Source organism: Montipora foliosa, chromosome 13, assembly GCF_036669935.1.
Source record: "Montipora foliosa isolate CH-2021 chromosome 13, ASM3666993v2, whole genome shotgun sequence".
Lineage (NCBI taxonomy): Eukaryota > Metazoa > Cnidaria > Anthozoa > Scleractinia > Acroporidae > Montipora > Montipora foliosa.
In genome coordinates, this window is record NC_090881.1 from 40,260,583 (window position 1) to 40,270,582 (window position 10,000).

General features: G+C 41.2%; 1 protein-coding gene across 1 annotated transcript in view; it reads right to left on the reverse strand.

Moving 5' to 3' along the window:
* LOC137982324 (hemicentin-1-like) overlaps positions 1–10,000 on the reverse strand; it is a 132,533-nt gene that overhangs the window by 87,772 nt on the left and 34,761 nt on the right. The window contains exons 5-8 of the mRNA XM_068829400.1: positions 8,466–8,711; positions 7,433–7,696; positions 2,913–3,158; positions 1,883–2,146 (exon numbers count right to left, since the gene is read on the reverse strand). Coding sequence (XP_068685501.1) covers positions 1,883–2,146; positions 2,913–3,158; positions 7,433–7,696; positions 8,466–8,711 — 1,020 coding nt within the window. The remainder of the gene's footprint in view (positions 1–1,882; positions 2,147–2,912; positions 3,159–7,432; positions 7,697–8,465; positions 8,712–10,000) is intronic.

Below are 10,000 nucleotides of genomic sequence, written 5' to 3' on the forward strand. Positions count from 1 at the left end.
TTTAGAAACCAGTTAGCGTGGCACCACCCAGGTTGCAAAGAATACTGTTGCGTCTCTCCAAATATGACACCCAAGTAAAGTATGTTGGGTCCACGAGTGTGTTACTTGCTGACACTTTATCTCGGCTCAGTCAACCGGGAACAGCCAAAGAGATCCCTGGTTTAGACATCAACATTGCACAACTCCTGAAGATAAAGCCACCAGGTCTTGGATTCCTACAACAGTTGACCTTATTGTTACTGGATGGCCAGATAGCATGCAAGATCTTCCAGGTAATCTGCATCCCTATTGGTGCTTCCGAGATGAGTTGACCATCCCGGACAGACTTGTCATGAAAGGTAGCATAGTTGTCATTCCTGCAAGCATGATAACTGGAACACTTACCCATCTACATGATGCACATCAAGGTCTCACTTCAACGCTCGAACGTGCAAGACGCACTGTGTATTGGCCAAAGTTACAAGATGATATCAGCGAAATGGTCCAAAAGTGCGATGAATGCCAACGGCATGGCAACAAGAAGCCTAGACCTCCAGAGCGAACGATCTCAGCAACTCGTCCATTGGAGTTACTGCGCGTAGATGTGGTGCAATTCCAGTGCCAACGAGCCTTGGTCATAGTCGACCACTATTCTGGTTTTCAAACCTATGACACTCTTTCCAGCGAGACAACTGAAGCTGTTACTAAAGCACTAGACAACATCTTCAGGAAATTTGGGCTACATGAAAGGTTCATTTCTAACAATGGACCATGCTTCAAGTCTGAAAATTTTCGACACCTTTGTGACCAGCTTGACATTGGCCATGTAACATCCAGTCCATACCATCATCAGAGTAACGGTTGAGCGGAAAGGGCAATCCCTACAGTCGAACAGATTTAAAAGAAGACCGCAAATGACACTGACATAACCAAAGTTCTGATAATATAACTTGATAGTCCAATAAGTGACACATTAACACCTTCTGAACTGTTCTACACTAGACCAATCAACACCCGTCTCAGCATGTCCAGCCAACTCCACTGACGGATCAGCAAAAGGCCGACTTCAATGACAAGCGCTCAGTACATCTGAAACCCTCGAAGCATGACAAGAACGTTTATCTTACTAATCAGCCCATCATGCTCAGCGATGACAATTCAGATAAGTGGAAACCAGGGTACAATGATTCAAATGATACCTCGCCAGACTCATACTGGATAATCAACGAAAAGAGCGACAGGCGGCTCAGGCGAAATAAGCGTCACATTAAGCCGCGTCACACGATCCTTGCACAATAGCGACCCCTGCCGCAGGTCCATGTAAGACTTACAACAAATCTGCCAGATCATGATCCAACACTAGTTGATCCTCCAGCAATTTCAGCAAGGGCTTCAAAAGACACACCTTGCACCATGGAACAAACATCGCCTGCCAGCAGTCATGAAAAAGAATTGCACAAAAAGTCAAGTGATGAAACAGCCAAAACTAAACCAGCTGATACAACACTGCGCCTAACAAGATCACGGTCTGGACGGGTGATCAAGCCACCAACAAACCCAGACTCTGTATACAACTGAGATGAACTTTAACTAATTGAAACTTCATATCTTTACTAAGGCGACGATGATATCCTTCGGTTATAAAACTGCTTAAAAGGGACATGTTGTATTATTAGCAGTCTAAGTGTATTTTGTGTTAAACATTTCACGACTTATTATGTACATGTTGGACTGACCTATGGACATTCCATGTTTTGTTGCATGATGTACTGAGTTACAACCTCGTGCTGGGTAGCCATGTTGGTTTTCTACATTAAAGTCAAGAGTTTGTTCTTTCTATCTTAGTTTTTCGTCCATCGGTTATCTACAAAATTACAATAAATTCCAAAGGATCTTTGCTTACCACTAACAGTAACAGACACAGCTGAACTCATAGATGTCCCAACAAAGTTGTTCACCATACACACATAGACAAATACTCCTCCAACTGCCATTGTCTTGTACCAAACTCCAACACTGCTAATGAAACCTATCATAACGTTATTCTCATAAAGTTCATAAGTGAGTTTCATGGGGTTCGCATTTTCAGCTAAGCAATTGAAAGAGATGGTTGTTCCATTACAGATTTCTTCTTCACTCACGTGTAACTGGATGCCCTCTGGTGGGTCTATGATGAACACGAAAAAATGTTAGTACACTTCTCTGACTACGTGTACACAACTTAACTGTAAAAATATCATAATTAGGTGAAGTACAATCGTTTGGGTAAGTGTAGTCCTGCGGGAGACTGTTTAGGACGACATTTGACTGACCTTTCGACAACCTGAGCAAAATTAATGTAAATATCAAATAACAGTCACAGTTTGTTACTTTTTCGTCCAAGATTTTTCCCGTCTTTTATCTTGTCTTTGTTTTTTTTCCTTTTTTGGTCATAGTACACTGTATTTTGGTCAGTGCTATCCTTGTAGTTACTTATCAGCTTACTTAATGAATGTTGACAAAGGATTATGGCCGTACAAGAAATTAAAAAAAAAGATGTCAAACAAAACCTTTAGGTAAAATGAATCCCACAAGAAAAATTTTTATCAGAGTTAGACTTGTGGCTTTACATTTTTATTGCTAATTAAGTACTTTCCTATTGTATAGTCGGCAGGTATCTTTTTCAGGTTGCAGGTTGCAAGTTGAAATTTAATTATAAATCGATAGACTTACCGTGACTGTTACATGAATAGCTAACCTTAGGCCTAATTAGGCCTAATCAGGCCTAAAGAAAAGTTTTTAGGCCTAAGGTTAGCTATTCATGTAAGAGTCACGGTAAGTCTATCGAGTTATAATTAAATTTAAACTTGCAACCTGCAAAAAATTATTGCCGTTGTACAGTGTACTTATTATGTTTGCTACAATCACTTTTTCTATAGACGCAAATGACTTACACTGTACGTCAATTGTTGCAGACTCCAAAGCATTTCCACATGGATTTGTTGCTTCACATCTGTATTCTCCAGCTTCACTCCTACTAATATTTCTGATAACTAAATCAGTTCCAATTGTACGCTCTCCATTACTAGTCTTGATCCAAAACACAGTTGGAGGGGGAATACCAGTTGCTGGACATGACAAATTCAAATTTCCTCCTTCGTTGATTACCCCAGTGGATATTGGCATAATGAATGAAGACACTGAAAGGACACCAAAAAATCATCCATTTTTAATGTCCTTTTATTTGACATTAGGTGATTGTTTCAATGTCACAGTTATTCAAGTAGACGTGGAAGAGTCATGTTGTATACATGTGCATCACCATGATCATCATGTTAATTTACTGTTAACTTTAATATTACTTCTCAGTAATGAGATAAGAGTACGAATTAGACATGCAAACATAGTACGTACATTGTATTATGAGCCAAGGGGCTTTTGACAAAAATGTCAGACCAAGAGCTTATTAAATTTAGAAACTAAAACTGATGTAGATAATCGCTAGTTGTCGTCCTTCAGCAGCATATTGAGAGTAATGATCCCAAGTTCGAGTGAGGCCTGACACTACTGTGAAGTTTTCATACCTAATTATTCCATCAGAGATCAACCCTAGTATTGGAATTAAGGGAAAAAAGGACACAGAAAAACACTATACAAAAACAGTCCATCTTATGAGATCAGAGGCAAAGTTGACGCTGTTGCTATGGTATCCTGCAAGTAGATTTCCATGCTTTCAAAAATCGCGCTCTCCAAAAAAGATCTAAAACCAAGCAGCGCCATTATCCGAGGAATGTCTGGAGCAGATCTTCAGAACTGCGGATTTATGGACATCATTGTCACATCCAGTGACATCACTGCTAAATCAAGATTCTATATTACCAAACAGGAATGTCTCTTCATTCTTGGTCTTGGATTCTGCAAAGAATTCAAACTTGTGACCATTGCACCCGTGTGCATACAACAAAACATATCTATGGAGCCATGCCAAGATAAGGCTGTACACATCGCTAAAGAATCAGAGGCTGACTATGACAATTTTTAAAAGAAGTGGAAGAAACGTCCGCCACTTGGAAAGGAAACAGCCGATCCTTTGGAGGACCTAAAGCAGATCTTCCCTGAGACCTTTGATGGTCAGGTTGGCCTCTTTGAAAGTGAGGTCGATCTTAAACTCTCGCCAAAAGCAAAAACCAGTTCAACTACCACCCCGTGCAGTACTGCAAAGCATCATGCCACAGCTAAAGAAGGAACTAGATAAAATGGAACAAGAAGGAATCATCCGAGCCTGCCCAGAAACTACCGAGTAGGTACATAATCTGGTAACTGATGTCAAAAAAGATGGAACCCTGCGACTGTGCCTTTACCCAAGAAACTTGAAAAGGTACCTCATCCACTACACTACATCTTGGGTAATGTTCAGCATAGTTTCAGAAATGGTCAGTACTTCTCCTCACTAGATGCCAAGAGCGGGTACTGGACCAAACAACTTGATGAGCAAAGCCAGCTTCTAACAGCATTTAACACACCATTCAAGAAGTACTGCTTTGTTCGCTTGCTCTTTGGATTTTCAGCATCTTCTGAAATCTTCTGTCAGCATATGGATCGAATCCTAGCTGGTATTTCAGGAACATTCCCATGTGCAGATGATGTTAAAGTACAAGGGTCATCAGCGTAACGTCACGACATTCACCTGCTTGAGACTGTAGAAAAGGCACGCAAAGCCGGACTCAAATTCAACCCTAACAAGTGCTTTATTAAGAAACAGCAGACCGAGTACTTTGGACGTATCATCAATCCACAAGGTGGCCAGTCATGTCCAAAGAAAGTGAAAGCCATCACGGCACTTGCTGCGTCAACCGATAAGCAAGAGCTGGTTGGTTGAGCATCGGGCTGTCATGCGGGAGGTCGTGACCAACACTCAGGGTCTTAAAATAACTGAGGAGAAAGTGCTGCCTTTGTAATTACATCCGCAAATGGTTAAGACTTTCAAGTCTTGTCCGATAAGGACTATAAACCGTAGGTTCCGTCCCACAACCTTTCAATGCTCACAACCCAGTGGGACGTAAAAGAACCCACACACTATCCCTAAAGAGTAGGGCATGAAGCTCCCGGTGTTGTGGTCACGAGTCATTTCATTCGTTAATGTGTTGGGTGTGATCGCTAATAGACTGATAGCGGCTGCCAGCGGCGCCTATATATGCTGATGTCCGATCTCACCCATAGATCCCTTGCTTGTAAAGGGCATTTGAATATTTTAATAGAAAATAAGCTAAATAAATTCATAACAATTACCATTACCATTACTTTATGTCTACATACATCCCCAATTTGACAAAAAAGACCTATATCATGCGTAGCTTGCCGAAACGTGACAGCCACTTTGTATGCACCAGTGATATCGAAAAGGAACTGAACACCATCAAGAACGACATTACCAGTGCAGTGGAGCTTATTCACTATGACCCAAACAAGCCAGCCATCATCGAGACTGATTCCTCTTTGAGAGGAATTGGTGCAGTCCGGATCCACGACGGCAAACCCGTGCGTTTCTTCAGCAAGGCACTCACATCTGCTGAAACTAATTACACCAACATAGAACGGGAACTGTTGGCTATCCTAATTTCTTGCGAAAAGCTACACAAGTTTACTTTTGCGCAAAAATTACCGTGCACACAGATCACAAGCCCCTGCAGGCCATCTTTTAGAAACCAGTTAGCGTGGCACCACCCAGATTGCAAAGAATACAGTTGCGTCTCTCCAAATATGACACCCAAGTGAAGTATGTTGGGTCCACGAGTGTGTTACTTGCTGACACTTTATCTAGGCTCATTCAACCGGGAACAGCCAAAGAGATCCCTGGTTTAGACATCAACATTGCACAACTCATGAAGATGCAGCCACCAGGTCTTGGATCCCTATAACAGTTGACCTTATCATTACTGGATGGCCAGATAGCATGCAAGATCTTCCAGGTAATCTGCATCCCTATTGGTGCTTCCGAGATGAGTTGAGCGACACGGACGGACTTGTCATGAAAGGTAGCAGAGTTGTCATTCCTGCAAGCATGAGAACTGGAACACTCACCCGCCTACATGATGCACATCAAGGTCTCACTTCAACTCTCGAACGTGCAAGACGCACTGTGTATTGGCCAAAGTTACAAGATGATATCAGCGAAATGGTCCAAAAGTGCGATGAATGCCAACGGCATGGCAACAAGAAGCCTAGACCTCCAGAGCGAACGATCTCAGCAACTCGTCCATTGAAGTTACTGCGCGTAGATGTGGTGCAATTCCAGTGCCAACGAGCCTTGGTCATAGTCGACTACTATTCTGGTTTTCAAACCTATGACACTCTTTCCAGCGAGACAACTGAAGCTGTTACTAAAGCACTAGACAACATCTTCAGGAAATTTGGGCTACATGAAAGGTTCATTTCTGACAATGGACCATGCTCCAAGTCTGAAAATTTTTGACGTCTTTGTGACCAGCTTGACATTGGCCATGTAACATCCAGTCCATACCATCATCAGGGTAACGGTTGAGCGGAAAGGGCAATCGCTACAGTCGAACAGATTCGAAAGAAGACCGCAAATGACACTGACATAACCAAAGTTCTGATAATATAACTTGATACTCCAATAAGTGACACATTAACACCTTCTGAACTGTTCTACACTAGACCAATCAACACCCGTCTCAGCATGTCCAGCCAACTCCACTGACGGATCAGCAAAAGGCCGACTTCAATGACAAGCGTTCAGTACATCTGAAACCCTCGAAGCATGACAAGAACGTTTATCTTACTAATCAGCCCATCATGCTCAGCGATGACAATTCAGATGAATAAAAACCAGGGTACATTGATTCAAATAATATCCTGGCCAGACTCATACTGGATAATCAACGAAAAGAGCGACAGGCGGCTCAGGCGAAATAAGCGTAACATCAAGCCGCGTCACACGATCCTTGCACAATAGCGACCCCAGCCGCAGGTCCCTGTAAGACTTACAACAAATCTGCCAGATCATGATCCAACACTAGTTGATCTTCCAGCAGTTTCAGCAAAAGGCTTCAGAAGACACACCTTGCACTATGAAACAAACATCGCCTGCCAGCAAACATGAAAAAGAATTTTACAAAAAGTCAAGTGATGAAACAGCCAGAACTAAACCAGCTGATTCAACACCGCACCTAACAAGATCACGGTCTGGACGGGTGATCAAGCCACTAACAAACCCAGACTCTAAGCCGTCTAAGTGTATTTTGTGTTAAACATTTCACGACTTATTATATACATGTTGGACTGACCTATGGACATTCCATGTTTTATTGCATGATATATTGAGTTACAACCTCGTGCTGGGTACCCATGTTGGTTTTCTACATTAAAGTCAAGAGTTTGTTCTTTCTGTCTTAGTTTTTCGTCCATCGGTTATCTACAAAACTACAATTAAATCCAAAGGATCTTTGCTTACCATTGACATTAACAGACACAGCTGAACTCACAGCTGTCCCAACAGAGTTGTTCACCATACACTTATAGACAAATACTCCTCCAACTGCCATTGTTTTGTACCAACCTCCAGTACTGCTAATGGAACCTATCATAACGTTATTCTCATAAAGCTTATAATTGAGTTCCATGGGGTTCGCATTTTCAGCAAAGCAATTGATAAAGATAGATGTTCCATTACAGACTTCTTCTTCACTCACGTGTAACTGGATGCCCTCTGGTGGGTCTATGATGAACACGAAAAAATGTTAGTACACTTCTCTGACTACATGTACACAACTTAACTGTAAAAATATCATAATTAGGTGAAGTACAATCGTTTGGGTAAGTATAGTCCTGCGAAAAGCTGTTTAGGACGACATTTGACTGACCTTTCGACCACCTGAGCAAAATTAATGTAAATATCAAATATAGCCACAGTTTGTGACTTTTTTGTCCAAGATTTTTCCCGTCTTTTATCTTGTCTTTGTTTTTTTTTTTCTTTTTTGGTCCAAGTACACTGTATTTTGGTCAGTGCTATCCTTGTAGTTACTTATCAGCTTACTTAATGAATGTTAACAAAGGATTATGGCCGTACAAGAAATTAAAAATAAAGAAGTCAAACAAAACCTTTAGGTAAAATGAATCCCACACGCAAAATTTTTATCAGAGTTGTGGCTTTAGTTTTTTGATTGCTAATTAAGAACTTTCCTATTGTGCAGTCGGCAGGTATCTTTTTCAGGTTGCAGGTTGAAATTTAATTATAACTCGATAGACTTACCGTGACTGTTACATGAATAGCTAACCTTAGGCCTAATTAGGCCTAATCAGGCCTAAAGAAAAGTTTTTAGGCCTAAGGTTAGCTATTCATGTAAGAATCACGGTAAGTCTATCGAGTTATAATTAAATTTAAATTTGCAACATGCAACCTGCAACCTGCAAAAAATACTTGCCGTTGTACAGTGTGCTTATTATGTTTGCTACAATCACTTTTTCTATAGACGCAGGTGACTTACACTGTACGTCAATTGTTGCAGACTCCAAAGCATTTCCACATGGATTTGTTGCTTCACATCTGTATTCTCCAGCTTCACTCCTACTAATATTTCTGATAACTAAATCAGTTCCAATTGTGCGCTCTCCATTACTTGTCTTGATCCAAAACACAGTTGGAGGGGGAATACCAGTTGCTGGACATGACAAATTCAAATTTCCTCCTTCGTTGATTACCGCAGTGGATATTGTCATAATGAATGAAGACACTGAAAGGACACCAAAAAATCATCCATTTTCAATGTCCTCTTATTTGACATTAGGTGATTGTTTCAATGTCACAGTTATTCAAGTAGACGTGGAAGAGTCATGTTGTATACATGTGCAGTACCATGATCATCATCTTAATTTACTGTTAACTTTAATAGTACTTCTCAGTAATGAGTTAAGAGTACGCATTAGACATGCAAACATAGTACGTACATTGCATTATGAGCGAAGGGGCTTTTAACAAAAATGTCAGACCAAGAGCTTATTAAATTTAGAAACTAAAACTGATGTAGATAATCGCGAGTTGTCGTCCTTCAGTAGCATATTGAGAGTAATGATCCCAAGTTCGAGTGAGGCCTGACACTACTGTGAAGTTTTTATACCCAATTATTCCATCAGAGATCAACCCTAGTACTGGAATTAAGGAAAAAAAGGACACAGAAAAACACTATATCTTATGAAATCAGAGGCAAAGTTGACGCTGTTGCTATGGTATCCTGCATGCCGACTTCCAAAATCAAAAATCGCGCTCTCCAAAAAAGATCTAAAACCAAGCAGCGCTATTATCCGAGGAATGTCTGGAGCAGATCTTCAGAACTGCGGATTTATGGACATAATTGTCACATCCAGTGACATCACTGCTAAATCAAGATTCTATGTCACCAAACAGGAATGTCTCTTCATTCTTGGTCTTGGATTCTGCAAAGAATTCAAACTTGTGACCATTGCACCCGTGTGCATACAACAAAACATATCTATGGAGCCATGCCAAGATGAGGCTGTACACATCACTGAAGAATCAGAGGCTGACTATGACAATTTTTAAAAGAAGTGGAAGAAACGTCCGCCACTTGGAAAGGAAACAGCCGATCCTTTGGAGGACCTAAAGCAGATCTTCCCTGAGACCTTTGATGGTCAGGTTGGCCTCTTTGAAAGTGAGGTCGATCTTAAACTCTCGCCAAAAGCAAAAACCAGTTCAACTACCACCCCGTGCAGTACTGCAAAGCATCATGCCAAAGCTAAAGAAGGAACTAGATAAAATGGAACAAGAAGGAATCATCCGAGCCTGCCCAGAAACTACCGAGTGGGTACATAATCTGGTAACTGTTGTCAAAAAAGATGGAACCTTGCGACTGTGCCTTTACCCAAGAAACTTGAATAGGTACCTCATCCACTGCACTACATCTTGGGTAGATGTTCAGCATAGTTTCAGAAATGGTCAGTACTTCTCCTCACTAGATGCCAAGAGCGGGTACTGGACCAGACAACTTGATGAGTAAAACCAGCT